Source organism: Opisthorchis viverrini (genome assembly GCF_000715545.1).
Source record: "Opisthorchis viverrini unplaced genomic scaffold opera_v5_168, whole genome shotgun sequence".
Lineage (NCBI taxonomy): Eukaryota > Metazoa > Platyhelminthes > Trematoda > Opisthorchiida > Opisthorchiidae > Opisthorchis > Opisthorchis viverrini.
The window spans coordinates 819670-839296 of record NW_008751823.1 but is presented as its reverse complement, the minus strand read 5'-3'; the positions used below and the strand labels follow the sequence as shown (position 1 = coordinate 839296).

Below are 19627 nucleotides of genomic sequence, written 5' to 3'. Positions count from 1 at the left end.
GATATTCACTCAAATAGATATCGGCTGAATTTCACGTTTATGCTAATCCTCGAATGTGTTGCTCAAAGGCCTCCTAATGTTTCCAATGGGACAATATTCGACAAGAATCCCAAATGGTGAACTGTTGAAGAGCTTTCAAGAACTTTACTGTGCTGGGTTCAGATTGCTGATACCTCCTAATCGCCGTGAACAGCGACTACATGTTTTCATCTCCTTTGGGCGAAATCGGAAATTAAACCCCCCGTCTCGCTACTTGCAAAATATCAGTAACCTGTTCGCCTCTAAAAATACCCCTTTTAGTTACGGTGGTCACCCATGAGAGCGGCCAGTGAAGTCGCGATCTTTCTGTTCTAGGGCAGTATCGTTCATAGGATGGACATGAAAAGTCGATACAACTCCATGCGAACAGTTTATCAGCCACTTATTGCTATTCAGCATGTGAAGTTACAAATGGCTTGATCAACATATTGATCAGTCTTGCACGGTGTTCGCTTGGATACCTCGATAATAGTGAAAATTTAAGGTGAACTAAAGCAACGCAGCGAACCACTCGATTATAGCACTGTAATAACACCGGATTTTACTGTGCCTACATCGAATCTATTTCTTTAGGTGATCACCTTTCAGTGATTGGTGAGCAGCATCGGCCCTCTAGTCTCCTGTTTATGGTAAATGGTCTCTACAATTCTTTTAATCGTGTTGATCTTCGTTTCCAGATACGCCGGTAAAACAATACCAATCGACAACCTAAGCAGATTTGTGCGCGCTTGGTGTATAGGTTATAGTGGTGGATCCCATTCTCTTATTTCTTGGCGCAACCAGATGTGAAATCGACTAAACTTCTCCAACACTTGAATGAACAGCAAGATAAAGGTGTCTGGTAGACACTCGTGAGAACCTCGGTTCTTGCTATAACAGCGACTCATGACAACTCAAAATGCTACGTTCTAATGACGCCGCAATGAAGGAAATCACAAAGGAGCGCTTAGTGTGTTATGGCATTGCCGGGGCTTGAGGGAAACGCGCAACATTGGTTGTGTCAGAAGATGAAAATCCAAACACTTCTAGATAAGTCAGCGATAAGGCAAGTCAACCATTGTGTGCTGGCCCCCAAAAACAAGCTGGTGACAAATGACTGGAAGTCATTTTGCTGTTGCACAGCTACAGGGCAATGTCCGGCCACTGTTTCCCCTAACCTGAGACAACTTCCAAGCTTCAGTCATTTGACTTTGGCAGTCACACAGGCCGTACAAACCCCACCCCATAAGGACAACGCTTGATAGACGTAGAGTTATATTTAAAAGTGGTGGGCTTCCTGAATAATGATAATGATGATGATGAAATCAGTGGGTTCGCTTGCACCGTGTCCAGGATCACTGTGATTGGGTTGGAAACTCAGCGAGCACCTTTATAGCCATATAGACAGGTCACACGACCCCCACCTGCGTATAAGCTAGCGTGTCTTGCAATGTAATGACTACCAGCGAAATGAGAAAAGCCCTTCGCTGTGAAGTCATTTATCAGCAAACAGGAGCTAAGCAGTTACAAGTCACTAGACAGGAAAGCGAACATCCCATATGCACATTTTTCAAAAAAACTCAGCGAGCACCTTTATAGCCATATAGACAGGTCACACGACCCCCACCTGCGTATAAGCTAGCGTGTCTTGCAATGTAATGACTACCAGCGAAATGAGAAAAGCCCTTCGCTGTGAAGTCATTTATCAGCAAACAGGAGCTAAGCAGTTACAAGTCACTAGACAGGAAAGCGAACATCCCATATGCACATAGTTTTTTTCAAAAAAAACTGAACATTATCACGCGTCCGCTGGAACCATCCTGGATATTGATTGACTATTGCAAAGCGGTTCCGTAATACACCACCTTCCATCAGATGCAGGGGCGGAGCCTGGACACCAACCATAGATTACTCGCATGCTTTATCACCAGTATCCACCGTTACACCAGTAATCAATGTACTTTAGCGCCCATAACGATGACAGTTGAAATCGCTTATTGCGTTAAGTAGTTAGATCACCGCAGGTTTTCAATCGCTTAGAGGTCCTGCTTCAAATACATCATTCTTAACCTTAATTTTTGAACAAAAACGGTAAAAGAACGGTTTGATCACCACGAAAAGCACAGTTTGAAAAGAAATGACTTATGGTAAGACCTTGTTTCTGGAGAAAACATCCAAATATGAAGCGCCAGCAACCCTCAAAATCAGTGCAGTGAACTAAATGGCTTTACAAGCTCCTTTCACTGCCTCGTAATCCCCCCGATTAGCGCGCACTCCTATTCAAGTGCAAGTTAATCACACGACTGACCAGCCACCCCTGGCCGAACGACAGTGTTCAAACTACTAGCCGGGAGGTCGCGGGTTCGAGACTTCTTGGAGTTTCATGAGATCCATGCTGTTAATGAATCCCAACAAGTATAGAGTGGTTAGGATAACAGAACAACAAGATATAGCAAGACCAGCGAACATGACGCGAACATAGGAAACAAAAAGTCCATATCACCAATGGGAATTTGGATAGCATACTCGTTACTTCGCTAAGAACAAGTGTGAACCTCTTGTAGAAGGAAACAAATTCGCTGTTCTCATTATCCCCATGTTCGCTTCCCCAGATTTGGGAAGATCACGTGAATTACGCGAAATGTCATAGGTTCAATAAGGAACCGACCGAATGTAGCCGGAATTCGAATACGGGAAAGACAAAAAATACAATCACAGATCGACTTCGTTTAATGTCCCAAGGAACAAAAACGTAAGCATTTGAAAGGCATGAAGCTGTACACGGATTTTTGTCTCGAGGTTTACGACACCCGAAACGCCGAGAAACGTAACCAGTTATCGTTCTTGCCCAAAAGGTAAGAGTAACAGTCAGGTGTTAACGGAAAACTCGAATACAATTCTCGTTTATTATATTTTTCATCCTATAACTTCAAAGCTCGACAAGTACTGAGATATGAGGCGGTCTTAGTGAATCACTTTCAGTGGAATAACAACCTAAGCGAGAGATTCAGTTGAGTCCCTCGTTAACAATCACGTAATTTGTAAATGGGTATAGCTCGCCAATGGCGTCCAACTCTGGATATAAGTAGACCACAAGGTCGGTGCTTAAATGATCAGTTCTAAGAAGGGCGAAACTGTCGGTGGTCCGTCAGCAACCTTGTAATGAGTTACGAAAGGACAAAGCAGTTTGTGTTGACGGCAAAAGTAGGCAAGGACACATCAACCAGCACTAACGCAACTCACAATTGCTAAGATAAAGCACCGAAGTCAATCCTTACCTTGTTTGTGGATCCGCTTCTAACACAAGTGTGGCCGACGTCTCCGGTGACCGAATGACCAACATTCGCAGACGATGTCCATCGTCCGTATTCCTTTCGGGAGAAGTTTGCATGGAACATTTTTCAAAAGTCAGCCAAGAACAACGAAGCGCATTATAGATCTGGACCCGATCTATTCCGGAATCGGTGTCCGCATTGCATAACAACCGATCTAGGAGGCCATGGGAGTCGAATACGGTGGGGGTAGGTTCAACATTTGTTCGGGAGAATAAGACAGTCAAATCCGACCAACCTATCACGCAAATGATCAATGATGTGGCAGGGTAGTTGCAGCCTAGAGTGGATGAGTTGGCCATAATGGAAGCAGATGTGGACGGAAGGACTAAGAAGAGATGAAACAGCGTGTCCGAGTATTCAGAAGTTTGAGGACGTGGATAACCAACCACGAGGATCACGATCGGACAAGAGATATGGTCGTTGGAACCAACAGACGTCTTTGGAACGCCCGAGGGATACATGGACAACGAGACTGTGTCACCATCAACAAGATGTAACATGCGGTTTTGACTAATCGGTTCTGAAACTGAGAATGCAGACAAAAATGCGGCGTAATACAACACACGAGCAGGCAATTAAAGTCAAACATGGACGTCCGACCAGTTTTGTCTCTATGGGTGATTTGGAAAACAGCTGCTCGGGGCAAAAAACATCACACTGACCAATTTTTAAGGCATTGTCTAGTGGTTTCGGTTACTTTTATGCCGGCTGTTCCCCTTATCCCTTGGACACCGCCTTAGCTTCTGTATGATGCGTCGACGTCACACTCGAAATTACCTGGCGATTGATTTTCCCCAACAAAGCAGTGTCATTCAGACAATCTAGGTGTAATTTGTTGAAATGCCTTGAATTCGTAGACGGTTTTGGCATATCCTAGCGAAATCAACAAAGCTCTCATTAATCACGAATTCACTTCGCTTCGTGCAGTCAAAATGCAAATACCGGAAAATGTAATACGAAGAATAACGTGCATCGGCCGTTCCAATCGAATAGCAGGCCTCGACAAATACACTCATGTGTATATCAATTCGGTTTTCAAGGGAAATTAACTGAATACCTCGTGCAGCAGAAAAGCCGCCTCACGTTTCAGTTGCTACGATATTCGAGATGTCGAAGTATATTTTCACAAAGGAAACTACTCACAAGGTCCCTCGTCCAAGCGTTAACACCATCATCGTCACCATGAACATCAGCAGCAACAACAGCGGGGAGAGCCGAGAGGTGTTGGCAGCACAAACAGAATCCACACGGCACAATGCCAGCCTTTTAACCAACTGGTTACCAATCCATCGGTGTCATCCAACATCAGCAAAAATTCCAGGATATTGGTGATCAAAGGCCTAAAGATGGCTCGAATTTTCCCCGTTCAGACACTTTACCTAGCGACCCCACATAAACAGACCCCGCACTGTTGCGCGACACTTGAAACCAAATGATTTAAGTTTTTGTCCTCACAAGTAACGTAAGCTGGAAAAAGTTATTCAGGTTTTTGAGATTCTTGTGTTAAATCCACCATACATATTTGGGTCAGAGCTGATACAACCACAGACAAGCTTTGCCTCGAGTAGTGACAAGTCTATTGGGAGGCCGCGCGGACTGAATCCTGATGCGGCAGCATGATCATGATCATGATCAAACTATTACCTAAAGGGAAATGTGACCGACCACCTATTGTCCACCTGAGGAGTCACAATTGGAAACCTTGTGTGGCTGGAATGCTCAGAGTCAGGCGGCAATTTTTGCCGAAAACGTATGCAACTAAGATCCCTAAGCAAGCCAGAATACGAAACTCATGCTCTAATGTGAACTTTTTGAGGAAGTTATAATTGTTTTAACGCAGTAACAACGTGGAAGACTTTGCTTGATTCTCAAAGCACGGGTATCATTGGAAATGACCCGTTTGTTGGCTTGAAATGGTCATATAATTACAAAACGTGGGTTGAATTTGTGAGTCATTAAACATATCGATTCGAAAATGCCTCAAAAATGTGACTGTATGTGCTAATACTCCTCTCGACAAGATACCTGTGGCATGCGAATCTACCTCTTTCAGTGGATATTTTATTATCTCAGAGAACGTGGCCGGAAACTGGACATGGAAGAATAAGGAAATGGAAAAAACCCAAAGAGTCGGGAACGTCAGGGGATTATTTCAGTTGATGCATGCGATCGGGCCCTGAAAACCGCCGGTGAGCGAAGCCGTCAGGGATCAAACTGGCGCGATCACCTTGAACGAAGGAGAATGCTTTGACCGCTAGGCGGAATGCTCCGAGCAACTATCGTGGCCACCCATTTAAATCCTATAGGTGAAGAAGAACCCTGGACGATGAGCCTAGAACCCTCTTAGAACTCGGAGATATACGACTGTATATATCCTCTCAAGTGTCACCGGGCTCCTGGTCTGGATGATCTCCCATCTGCACTGTTCAGAAATAGGGGTGAAATCCTCGGTCAGTAGTTGTCTGATCTGTTTGCCTCTGTTTGTGAAGAGAGTGTCTCAGAAGAACTCATGAGATTCGGTGATAGTGCCAATCTATTTTGGAAAAAAGGGCTCATAGTGAATGCGGTAATCACAGCTTCGTCCCCGTCGTACCGAGGCTGTCGGCTCGTGAAACGCTGACTTGAGAGGAGTAAGCAGGATTCCAGCCTGGTAGGCGTTGTGTTCATCAGATCTTCATACTCCGTCAGGTGCTAGAACAACGTCAAAAAAGGCCCACAATTTTACCATCCCTGGACTTACAAGGAGCAGCCAATCTGTTCTCCTTGACACGCTTGCCCATGAACGAATGCCCTGAAAGTTTGTGAACACTAAACGTTCTTCGTAAACCCAGACCTCTGGGCGTGTAAGGGCTTAAGGAGAGCTCCCCAAAAGCTTCTGTCCACAAAGTGGTATCCATCAGGAGTGCCAAGTCTCTTAATTTCCACTTAATTTCGTGATCGGCGAAATAATGAGATGAACGCTGGGAGCTATTCAAAGCCCTGGTGTTCAAATAGCCCGTGACGAAAACCTTGTCGATCTGGAATAGGCAGAGGACATCGTTCACGACTTCAAAGATGAAGAGGTGAAGATATCCTTGGATGAACTGATCACAGTCACTCCGTTCTTTAGCATGGTGTTTGCACACCAAAGTGTAAGGTCCTGCTCCTGGACATGCAGCCACTTGCAATCCAAGTTGTGGAGCGTTTTACTTGGCTTAGAAGTTATATCACTTCCGATAGTAGTATGACAATAGAGGTCAATGCATGAGTTTGTGAGGGTCAGATCATGCTTAGGACATGTGTGGCGTCAAAATCGCATATCCCTAAATCCTAATGGACGTGCCTATCAGGCTACAGTAAAGAGGTGTTATGTTGTATGGCTTTAAAACAGCCTGTTCGAGCAGCAGAACTGAGATATCTTCAGGTGTTCGGAAACCGTTGTTTCAGAACCACAGCTCGTGTAGGTTGATACCGGGCGAATCCGTAGCCAGAAAACTAGAAAACGAGTTTTCGGTTGTGCAACGGGGACTTCCATTGAAGAATGTGTAAACCAACAGAAGCTGCATTGGTTAGGCCATGTACTGTGCATGCCAAATGCCCGCTTGCCGAAGAGCGTGCTGCATTCCGTTCCCGATTCAGAGTGAAGCAAGCAAGGAGAGTGTAAACCTCTGGTAGTAGGGTATGGAAGAGATTACGAAAAGTCTGGACGCTGTCGGTGCGATACGCCTTCCAAGGCGGGGACCAGGTGATTCCCACTACACCTGGCTGAAGACGATGCAAGATATGGCCACCAATCATTGTCAATGACGTTTTTGTTGTCAGCTTTTATCCAGATTGCTTGAATGAGTGTCTGGAAGTGTAGACACCTGAAGCGATGTAGTGGGCCGGCTTCTGGGCTGTAGAGAATGCGGTTTAGAAATACTGAGGAATCTTCTAAAGCCTTAACAGTAATACTATCCCCGAACACGCGTGCTAAGTTTGACCTCAACAAGGAAGAAGCTTTGGAGAAGTGTTCGCGGATGGATGCAGTATCTGATAAACATAGGATAGTCCTGATAGCCCTCTACAGCAAAGCTCTGAAAAGTTAGGGCATGTGTAGACTTATCCTACATATGAATTCATCAGTGGCATGCGCAAAAGATGCCCAATTTCCCCATTGCTCTTCAGTTTTGCCATTGGTGATTTCCTCCATTAGGATGTATCCAAACTCCCCCCATGAACTTAAATGACAGTCATGTGGTAAATCGGGCAGTACAGTGTTTTCTAATTGGCTTATGGATCGAGTGTGATCATTACGTAGTGTGTTGCACAATGTTTTACGATATGAAGACTGTGAAACTCTGTCTACCTTGGTAGCGATGTCACTCCTGGCAAACCTCTTGCAGAACAAAACACGAAGTCTCGAAATGCAATGGCTAGGTGGTCGCCTGCGGAGCAAAGAAATCCTGTGACGGTAGATACGGCTCACCATGGATGAATGCGTCGATAGCACTACCGTAAGAGCAGTACTGCTAAATGGTTGCGGAAATTGGCTGCTCCGGAGATTGAAGTGGTCGACACCGAATGCTTACATCGTATTCGGACAGTTCGAGGGAACATCAAGTGGACAACTACATCCTCTTAGTTAGGAGGCCTACTCATCAGAACGAACTCAGCAGACCTACTCATTAGATTTAATTTCAATACCGTTTTGGGTGGCTAGGCCGTGTACCACAGATCCACTGCAACGAATGCCATACCGGGATTTATTCTGGCTTACTGGTAGAAAGGGAAGACGATGTAATCAGTAAGTGATCTAGTAAAGTGGGGTGAAGAAACCAACAGTAGACTCGATCAAAGTAGGCTTAATACCTCTCCCAAGTTGGGAACCGAAGGGCACCTTCAGTACACAGTACGTGAAGGGCACGATAAAGTGTACGGGTCACGGAAGAAGTGCATAAACCACTGTGATCCGTTTCTCCTAATAAAAACCGAACTAAAATTCCAGGACAGAAATACAGTGAAACTTCAGAAATTCCGCACTTTCTTCCAAATTATCCCTGTTTGGCCACTTTGTTGTCCTATGCGACACGACCATCATTAAACTTGTGAACGGTTATGCTCAGCAGATAGTTGGGTGGTAAGAACTTTTTATCTGGCACACAGAGAGTGAACCAATTGTCCAGTTCTAGGTTGGTGGTCACAGTTGTATTGACAATGCCATGGGCTCAATATGCCAGGGAACGTCCATCAGGCAAGTGAACGCCGAATCACGACAAACACTCGCTCAGTAACTGGTTTGGCCTCACCTCGAGCAATCACGGTTAGGACTTAACCATTGCAAGGCGGGCACTTTCACAGCTTGATATTGAGCTCGGCGACGGATACATAGGTTCTTCAATACTTCTATTCTTACTGACAGAGAAGCTTTCCAAGGCTCGAGGTTTTGCCATGTGAACTGTTTGTGCAAGTAAACAGTGCAACAAACCGATTCCAGACCCTAATGATGGTCACCAACATGAATTCACTGGGTAAAGTATGTTTGTCCATACTCGAGCATGTCCGTTATTGGTCCTTAACCCGACTGTATGCAGAAAGCGAACAAGGCAAGGTGAAACACGCGAATTCGTTCGATCCGCTGTATCTTGGTCTACTCGTTCTGGTGATTGTGACATATGGGAAAGTGGAACATCAAACTGAGGAATCGTTTTTCAAAACATTTGTGTCGCTTCTGCTGAATCAAAAAAGCTGTGGGTAAAATGGAATCGAAGATGGTAAAACCAGAAACAGAAATTAGGATGCTTGTCGTGAATGGAAGGTATCATTACCATGTAGAACGCAATTTGGTTTAGTTTACCTGCGAATTGTCGTGTGGTATGCTGACGTACGCCGGCATTACGACGGAATAAACTTCCAACATCGGTTGCAACCGTTTTGTACAGGAGACGAGGCTGAGTGCCACCAAACAGAAAGACTTGTGGACGGAATGCGGAATATTCATCGGCAAGAATAGATCTGGATGGCCGTGGTATGTACAGACTGGCCACCGCCCGTCGACGTGCAGAAGGCAGGTGTATTCGATCGGTGCATTCCAGTGTCTCAACTACGGACCAGGTTTTGTCGGCTAAGTCGAACCGCCAAATATCATGGTAGTGTAGCTGCCATGATTCACGGGTCTGACAACGTACAGTGCCGAAACCAATATACAGCTGACCTTGGAAAGCCCCTGAAATGTAAGTATCATAGAAACAATATCGACAACAAATGAACGGAACTGTGTTCAAAAATCATCACGAAGTTTATCACATCAGGTAATGTGACTACTGACAAATGGCAAAAAGTGAAGTCTAATCCGTGAGTGAGGAGCCATTAGCAAAACCTCGTTCTGCAGGATTACGGGAATCCAGGAAATAACCTCCCCTGCTACAGCCCGTAGTGGATTCTCTAATACTGGAATTACGTAACTGCATCATTATTGGAACAGGGCGGGTGTTCAATAAGTCAGGAAGATTTTGTTGTGTGTAGACTATCAAAACAACCGGCATCAGGGGCGTATGGGTTAGTGATTTGTCGACTAATAATGAAAAAGGTGGAAAACTATGGAAGGCATTTCAAGCGAGCGAACAGCTCCTGCAACAAGGTCTTTTTCTTTCATCTCTCACATCACACAGAGAAACAACCAAGCTTTCCGGGACTGGAAAATGCCACACCACATAAAAGTAGAGCACAATGACCCGCCGTTTTCTACTGGTCTTAACTCATCCGCCAACGACTGCGGAAGATATATATATTATCGCGGAAAATTGCAAACATTTAGTCATAACCTTAGGCCCCCAACAATCTTCTAATAGCACACAACGGTTAAAAATGTGAAACTGACCTGTTTGAACACAAAAATGCGGGTGAGCGATATTCGAGATATCGCGATACATGTATATTCGTAATGCACTATTCATAAGGTTGCTGAAACTCAAGAGTGGTGCCTGATTTATTTCCGTTACCCTCTGAATTGATCTAACAGAACCCCACACTGTGCACCCATTCTGAGCAGGAAACTCCTAGATATTAGTGCTCTTCTCTTTTCACGGTTACTAGACCTCTTGGTCAGCACATTCGGTTGCTTGGAAACGTCACAAACGGGAGATTCAGGTGGATTCCAGGTGAGTCTCTCGAAAAACCAAATTAGTTTGTAAATGAGTGTATTTCGACAAAACCGACCTGTTTGATCACAAAAATGCGGGTGAGCACTGACAACATGCAAGCACATGTTGAGTTTCCTGTAGCTAATACAGACTAACGAAAACGACTGAATTTATCTGTTGTGTTGTCCTCAGGACAATAAACTATGTGAAACATTTAGATGACCGACAGATGCGAACGTCTTAAGATACAAAAAGCTGCTCACAGCGTAAAGAAACCCTAACTTTCCATGCGGAAATTAACGTTATTCGAGTTAATTAAGGGAATACATGGTTCTTTGTGTAAATGGCATCCGTCTATAATGCATGCAAAACATAAATCATAATGCGTAAGATCACAAAAGCAAGCAAAACATTCAGGACGCAACGCTTCTGTTATAGAAAAAACCGTTCATCTGTAGCATCCTTTCAGTGCCTCGCTGTCATGCCACCAGAAGGAAGCACGAGGGCTGGAACACTGCCAGATTGCCCAAGCCTAGACAGGGGAAGTCGAGAGGCAGAGGTCGGGTTCGAACCACGGTCAGTAATTTCGCGCTCTAACCACTTGGACCATCTTGCCCCCTTCTGTCGTTGTTGTAGACCGGAACTTAAGTGATGACGCGTGTGATTCATCCATTTACGTGGAAAAGATAATACAGACATACGGAGGCAGCCCACAAACTTTGCTATTCTAGGTTTCACAACTAGCAGAGATGGTCGCTCAAAAATCAGAGATAAGAAAATACGCTAGGTGCTCCAAGGAATCCAGTCAACTGACATGCAAGACTACTTCCTTCACTCGCCTGACTAACAATTCTTTGTGTGAAGCAATCAATCACCTAACTCAACGGAAAAGGGGGACGAGACGTCGAATAAAACGATTTGAAAACAAAAACTACAAGAAATGGCAAACGTGGAACCTGACAGAAAATGTCTCAAATCGTTACGCACAAGATGAAAGACTCCTGCGACCGTAGGGTGACGACAGGGATGAAAGACTCTTGGTACTCCTTTGGTGTGCAGCAGATTCAAATAGGCGTGGCAACAAATGGTCTGGAAGCTGAAGACCGTGTCCAGGATGTAACCGCACCCAGGTAGCCCTTCCAGTTGCCCAACGGGAAGATGACACACTGGTAGAGCTGAGGTGTCGACTACGGTTGTTTCTCCTTTCTTGAAACTGTTCCATCGAGCCCTTGTCAACAGGACAGAAAAGCCTCCACAAACAACAGGGACGGGGTGGGGAAACGGCCCAAGATTCCGGACTACAAAAAAAAGGCAAGTGAACAGATCAAGCAAACTCAGGTGCGATTCGAAGGGACGTGACATGGGGGTTGAAGAAAAACATTTCCCGGTATGTCGGACACAAACACCATGTTACCATTGACAGTGGCAAACGCCACCGTTAGCGATTCCATGGTGCATATCAAGGTGATTATTTAACGGTTCAGACGCGCTGCTCATCAAAATGCTGTAAAAATCAATTCAATAGGCAAAACTGTGCCTTCAAAACTTCTACGAGAAGGAGATTATGGTGCCGAGAAAAGCCCCTCAATTAGGAATGACAACTCAAATCAGGATGAACCGAGTGCAATACAGTGCTAATAATGCGGTTTAGATGAAACACTGACCTGGCCCAGTTACCTGTTTCCTCTTCCCAAGCCATTTTCAGCAGATCGCCATACGCACTCGCCTCAGCAAGACGTTGCGTCGTGCAACTTTTACATTCCGAGGGTGAAAATGAAGTAGAAAAGTCATCCGGAACATCAAGAGTACTGTCCATGTTGGTCCAATTATCTCGCTTCACACATATCGGCACCAACTCCCAGATAGCTGAGTCGTACACATCGTATCCGCTCCGATCGGAACATTCACTTCGGCCACCGAAAACAAATAGTCTTCCCTGATGAGCGATTAGACAAGCAAAGTCTCGTGGTAAGGGGCTATGATCCTGCGAGACCACATAATCAGAAGGATTTTCAACGTCTCTACTTGGAAGTTGTCGTTCGCGGTCTGATGAACTGTGCATTAAAGATGTAGAACAATGTCCGACTGCAGGTGGTAGTGCATGGATTTGTATCCTTGTCCACGACCAATAGTGAAAGTCAAGGCGATAGACCTGATTGTCATAACTGCCATACTGTCAGAGAATTGCAAACAGAGAAAAGAAGTTAGGAAAAAGGATAGCTGAAAAGTAGCGTGTGTAAATATTGCAGAGTGCCGGACAAACTCAGCCTCCACGTTAAGTTTTCAGCAGTGTGGTCTGCAGAATGAGATTAAATGAAGACAGACCTGTGTTGCATCCGTTAATATCGACCACACAGGGACTACTGATGGCCAACAGCATGAACTGAAAAAGAATGCAGTACGGGCTCAATCCAATGTTCAGTTGTCCCGTAGGTCTACCTTAAAAAAATCCAGAGCGACAAAAATATCTCTCAGCTGTAAGACCCTTCCGGTACCTAGCTGCCATGCTATCCTGAGGAAATACGAGGGCTGGGATACTGCCAAGTTGCCCAAGCTTAGACAAGGGAAGTCGAGAGGCAGAGGTCGGCTTCAAACCACGGACCTTCCGGTCAGTAAATTCGCGCTCTAACCACTTGAGCCATAGCGACAAGAGTTACAACAAACGGGGGTCGGGGCACACTCACAACGCACACTCACAACCAATCGACAGATCTAGGCCTTAGAAGAGGACTTGCAGGAGCTTTGTCACCCAGCGTGGTTGTTTGGAAAACTAAGACAAGATTCTATTCTCGGGAATCCTATCGCTTTCACGAGAGAGGTTCCACAATGTGCACCGATACAGTGTAGACCTAGTAGAGTAAATTAAATAGATCAGATGGATCAGGCGTCGTTTTGTCTGCAGACACATTTTAGAGAATCCGCCTTCTTCGAAGGAGTCAGTGCTCTAGGTGACTAACGCTATCGTCAATGCTGCTATCATCATCGTTGGTTACGAGACCACAGCGAGAGAAGACCAGCCCAACCAATACACTGACAACGACTATAACAAATCATACGATAACAAATGAGATGTGCTGAATGTGTAGAACTTGATAGAATATAGTTGCCAAACCGACACATATGTGTGGGACCTAAAGTTGAGTTCGATTCTGACCATAACCAACTTAGCTGTGTTCAAAACCCACCCCGTCCCGGTCTCCAAAAAATTGTCTCCTAGGGTCATGATGTTACCAGGGGCGAGGTGGTCCAAGTGGTTAGAGCGCGAAATTACTGACCGGAAGATCCGTGGTTCAAACCCGACCTCTGCCTTCCGACTTCCCCTGTCTAGGCTTGGGCAACCTGGCAACATCCCAGCCATCATGCCCTCTTCTGGTGGCATGGCAGTTAGGCACCGAAAGGGTGCTACAGCTGAACGATGATGTTACCGCATAAAACCACTGATGACAAGAGGTAACGTAATCACATCAACAGGGGTGGTGGACTGCACAGGAAACCCTTCATGAAATAGTCACACAGCAAGTTCTTCCTTCATTAGTCGACAACAGATAACATGTCACAGAAAACGGCATCAACTGACTGGGAAGATAGGCAAACTCCCGCATTCGATCAGATCCACCTTAGATCATGTGGACACGTAAAATGAATCCAGGGGACCAGCTGACGTATCGTCCGGAACTCACGACCCCGAATTTGTCCGTGGGTGCGGGGAAACCAAAGGTGGTTGTTTCGACTTACTTGCAACACAGTTAACAGAGCAATGAGGTTGGAAGGAGTGTGTCAGTCCCACATTTCACCAGAACCACACAAAGAGGGATAGAAACTACATTATTGTTGAAATGACCGTAGACATGCACCGACCTGCAGCCTCAATGCCGAGATGGCTCAAGTGGTTAGAGCGCGAAATTACTGACCGTGGTTCGAACCCGACCTCTGCCTCTTTCCCCTGTCTAGGCTTGGGCAACATGTCAGTATCCCAGCCCTCGTGCTTCCTTCGGGTGGCATGGCAGTTAGGCATCGAAAGGGTGTTACAGCTGAGTGGCTTTTTTTCTCAATGCCGAGTAGCGTGAATAGCAAAACGCACATTCTGAAATGGCCAATCGGATTGCATTTACATTTCAGCAAAGGAAGTAAACTGAACATTGACGATTCAAATATGCGTAGCAATGACCGAATTTCGAAGAGAACAGACGACAACAACAGACACGAATTCCGTGTATGGAGTCCAGTTTCAAAGGAACGAGAGTTGGTCACAGTGAACGACACCCAGAACTTTAAAGATGCTGTTAATGTGCTTATTGGTCTTTACTAGTGATAAAAAACAAAGAACACCGGGACAACCCTACACTCCAAGCCTACCGGAATAGCGGTCATTTGGTTCTGGTTCTGACATCCTAAACAACTCGACGTGTACGTCTTATGCTTTTTGTCCGAATGCCATCATCCATAAATAGAGTCGCCAGGTATAATAGTCCCCTTCTCCTGTAGTCTACGCAATTCAGTGGTAAAAAAGAGCGGGCAGCACGTGAGTTGTTGGTGTTTACCAGATATGTGTAAACATTCTGCAGTGTCTACAGATAATTCTTGGTCCATATTAATTCCATATCTAATGGAACCGGGAAGAAGACTGGCGGAAAAACTTTCACGCAAAAATAGCGCGGTTGAAAGGACGTACTTCGTCTTCGTAGCCTCCGAAGATAAACATACTGTCTTCTAGCACAGCAGCAGCGTGCCCATCACGAGGAGTTGGCAAAGACCCTTTGATTCCATCGATGAGAGCCCAGTGTGGGGAATTTTCTGTTTGAGTTGTACTCACAGGAGGTCGAGTCTCATTACTTGTCGCTACATCGAGTTCGGATGAAGATAGGCAACCAGGCTCGAACATGTAAATGTGGTTGGAACATAACTGCCGGTGATTGCGTCCGCCAAACAGCCAACCTCGTCCACGCCATGCGACAACAGTGTGGCCGAAGCGATGCGTGGGATGAATTGATCCATCATCCTGGGATGAAAATAATATAAAAACAAAGTACACCGTCCTTCGTTAAAAAACTTTCGTCTCCGAGACTGAATCTCATCCTACGGAGTTTAGTCTAGTAGTTTTGGTAACGCAAAGGGAAGTCTGAAAAACGGTCATACACAAAGGTGGTTACTTATCGGAATGGCACAGGAGTCGAGCGGCACCAATGAAGGCGGTGTCACTTATTCATCCTTCCCTATGCAGCAAATCAAAAATCCCAGGCTTATGTCGTCAAGTGACGGCTAATGTGATATGAAATTACCCCTCTGACAAACAAGAAAGATTAGGATACTCAGGTATCTAACTGCAAGGTAGCGGTCATCGGCGTGAGACCGATGGACACATCAGCCACACACTTCATGATATGGTGGTCGTTGGCTTGTTCGCTGAGCTGGGCAATTTGATTGCACAACCACAACCGCCAACCCACCGCTACGCACTCCTACGCTCCATAATAACGCACTGATGATGTCACCTCGATTGGTGATGAAACGTTTGCAATCAAATTGCCCAGCTCAGCGAACAAGCCAACGACCACCATCTACGCTACCTGAGCTACCAACATTTTCCTCCATAGAAAACTTCATGATATGTATTCCACCGGGTTACCAGGAGGCACTTGCACCGGAATCCCGCTTCACACCCATTTGCATTCGAAACATCGTTTATTAGAATCAGCAAATAACGTACGAATATTCTATGGTAGGTAACGACGACTACTGTCTACGAGGGACAAAAATGTTGAAAAAGAGGGAGTTCGGCTTGACGATATCTGTTACAAAATTCAGACAAGCCCCACATCTCTCAAGTGGTGCCACCACTTGGGGGGTTGAAATTCGGACCGCTGATTTGCTAGAATTGTTATTGACTGAAAATCCACTGCCACACCGATTTCCACCAACACCGGCCATTCAGAATTGTCCTGTGAAACGAAAAACATGCATGGTTCTTCTGCATTTTGCGACCCAAGATCTAAAGCTGCCTACCTGACGTGTTGGTCGAGCTAGATTGCCGTAATGACCTCGGGGGCTGCACTGGATGGAACTTCGTTCCATGGGGGACAATCGTTCCAAGAAGGTCAAAGGTGACCAATCAGACCAGGAGCAGCGATACCCCACACTACGAGTAATCGTACCGTGAGGCTGTCCGGGGGTAAAGCTGTACTGCTTTCTGCGATGGGATGTAAAGGTCGTAAGGTATTTATGGACGAAGGGATGTTGCCTTCCCCCAAATAAAGATGGGTTACAACATGTTGGCAGTAAAAACAGCACATTCCGATCGACCATGACCGCCGAGGGATTATTCAGCAGGGTCGAAATCACCTTAAAACCGAAGAGTTTGGAGCTGGTCAAAATGGACATACTGTGTGCAGCCGCATCGAGAGGAAAAACAACCGTACTCCTGTACTATCAGGTAAGGCCAGTCACATTCAAGCAAGCAGATCAGGCTATTAAGTCATCGGCTCCGGAAAGTGTCCCCAAAGAAAACCTTAATGCCCGCTTCCTCACGTGTCAGACAATTGAGTCAAAGGCTCAATGTGAGGCAACTCAACCAAAAATCCTTCCTCGAGTTAAACAACCTAGAAGTATCATCTGCCCACACAGTTCTTTGTCCATCGGTTCCCCTATCCAATCCATTTCCACTACACGAGCAAACGTTGCTGGGGCATTTGATTGTCGGATATTTGACAGATGTGCCTTACGCTATTTGCTGACTACCAATAAGCAAAACGACACCTTGCTTAATCCACTTAGTCCTTTCTACATAGTATCTTTCAACTTCCGTACTCTATGTCAAATCGGCAAATGGGCAATGCTTGCCAAAACCTTATACTTCCTCAGAATTGATGTATGCTATGTCTCCTAAACACGCACACAAGATCCAAGCGTGGTTAAGCATCCCACAACGCCAAGGACAAACCCAGCTCCCGGTCCGCGTCCGGTGATCCAGGGGTGATGACTCGTCGAATATATGTGGGAGTTGCACTCAGGCTCAAAATTTAACGAGCTTTGCTCGAGTGGAACCTCAGCGAACAGTCGTCGTTGCACCGTTCGGTTCTCCAGCTCAATCAAGCTCAGTGCTCCTCGACATAGAAACGGTGCCTACTTGCAATGTCAGCATACGCCCCAACGGACTGCAGTTCCGACGCTGCGAAGGAGCCGGGAGTCATCGGATCCCATCTGTCAAGCAAGAAACACTGATACTGTGATCCTTCCGAGTCGGTTGTCTGTGCCCCCAAGAATTACATTTGGCAAGTCGATTCGGAGCCGATACTCGTCGCACAGACAACGAGGGGCGAATTCTACAGTTGTGTGCTGGTCATCAACTGTTTCTAGCCAGTACGAACTTTCAGCACAAAAGCTCGCATTGCGTAACCTGGCTATCAACAAGTGCAAACCGGCCGTGGACCCGGTTGGATAACGTGACCATCAGCCACCGGTGGAGAGCCACGGCTTAAGACTTCCGTTCCTTCCAAAAGTCCTTTTTACGCAGCAACGCGAAGGGTTGGAAGTAGTGAAGATCAAACAATGACCTGGCAATGGAAACCATTACCAGCGAACTCAGCCGCGCCGATTATAGCCGTTTCCCTGGATGGCCCCAGAACGGGGCACGTGAATGTTTGGACACATCGTCAGAAATGACCCAGTCACGCCCTCACTGGCGCTCATGCACCCAAGCCTTTGCCTTCAATACATAACTCCCGTTCCAATCTTCCCAACGAACATTCATCTGATACCCCTGTGTTTACGTAGCAGCTCTGTCAGCCAACGCCCCCAATGTGTAACTATCTGCCTTAACTCCCCAAATCATCGGCGAGCGAAAGTGTGGCAGCCATAACCACTGTACGGTAAGTAAACTCTTATTTACAGCTGACGATGATGAGATATTTTCCGACTTTTAGATTCGTGGCCTTTCAGGAGGGCCACACCATCGTGGACTCTCTAGGAATTTAGATGAGCAATATTATGAGAATCTAAATCTTTCATGAAAAGTCACAATACTACTGGATGGTTGGGAATCCTTTGCCCTGAAACATGAAATGTTGGTTCTCCATTAAAAATTATTCGTATGCAGTATGGTTCAAACGCCTAATCAAAAGAGGTTAAATTTGATTATTAAGATCGTTCGTCTGTAAGAAAAAAGAATGAACTCAGCGCGAGTTTTCGACTGTAAACGCGAAGATTAGGTGCTCAAGACAAGTAGAGGTTACCTTTACGCAAGGCCATTCGCATGTATGCTCAGTACGTGTTTGAGTGCCATATCAGGTTGGGCGAAATATAGCACAAAAACGCTTATGTCCATTTGAGCTTTCAAATAGAATTGTGTAAGCCGCATCTCTATGCCTATACACCTATGTTATCATCTCGAATAAAGGGGTTGACACCACGGCTTCCGCTGTTGTCGTAGTGGACAAAAGGTCGACATTCTCAAATTTACCAAGAACCTAAACGGAATCTCTATTTTGTTTATCCATGTGAAGCGCAGGTGATGCCGTTCGAAGGATACTGTTCATTGGATTGCAAACTTACTGAAGGCAAAGGATCCGGTCCCCAGGATTTCAGAAGGCAGTTCCAAGTTTTCAAGCGTAATGGGTACTTCAGATCTACCCAAATCTGATGATCTGAAAGGAGTGTTAGAAGACTAACAGACGCCTACGGATGTCCCATCGGAAAACGTCTATCTGCGACGAGCTGTGATCGAACTCCCGCCGCTGTGCACTGAACCCTCCAAAGACATAGAGCGAGTCATTGAGAATTATAGCTTGGTGATTAACTCGAGCAAAAGGAGCATCTGTTAGTCGTGTCCATGATCCAAACATAGCACGACGACACCGAAACAGATTCTGCGACTGCAGCCAACCGGGTAGATGTGAAATAACTGCTGAGTGATGGCAAAACAACCTGCAAGGAAAAATAAAAAAGACGAATTATGATTACAGTGGTTGCAGAAGAATTAAAATCGTCTGATACACGCCATACAAAAGTGTTCCACGTGATAGGGTGGGCATGTGTGGCCTTAGCCAGTAGAGTGCCTGATGCGTACCCTGGCCTTTGATGATCGACAGCTAAGAACCATAGCTGCTATTCGATATCGTCGACAAACTCGCAATGTGGTCAGAAAATTTGTTTGGTGAAGTAGCATCCGGAATCACAGGT

At 45.7% G+C, this 19627-nt stretch overlaps 1 protein-coding gene across 1 annotated transcript in view; it reads right to left on the bottom strand.

The window, feature by feature from the left end:
• The window catches only part of T265_07333 (hypothetical protein), a gene marked incomplete at both ends in the record, with an annotated part of 31861 nt that extends 12671 nt beyond the window's left edge, over positions 1-19190 (bottom strand). Inside the window, 6 exons of the mRNA XM_009172825.1 lie at positions 3297-3879; positions 9169-9537; positions 11441-11751; positions 12118-12499; positions 19001-19092; positions 19128-19190. Of these exons, the coding sequence (XP_009171089.1) occupies positions 3297-3879; positions 9169-9537; positions 11441-11751; positions 12118-12499; positions 19001-19092; positions 19128-19138 (1748 nt within the window). The remainder of the gene's footprint in view (positions 1-3296; positions 3880-9168; positions 9538-11440; positions 11752-12117; positions 12500-19000; positions 19093-19127) is intronic.
• Between the last annotated feature and the right edge of the window lie 437 nt (positions 19191-19627).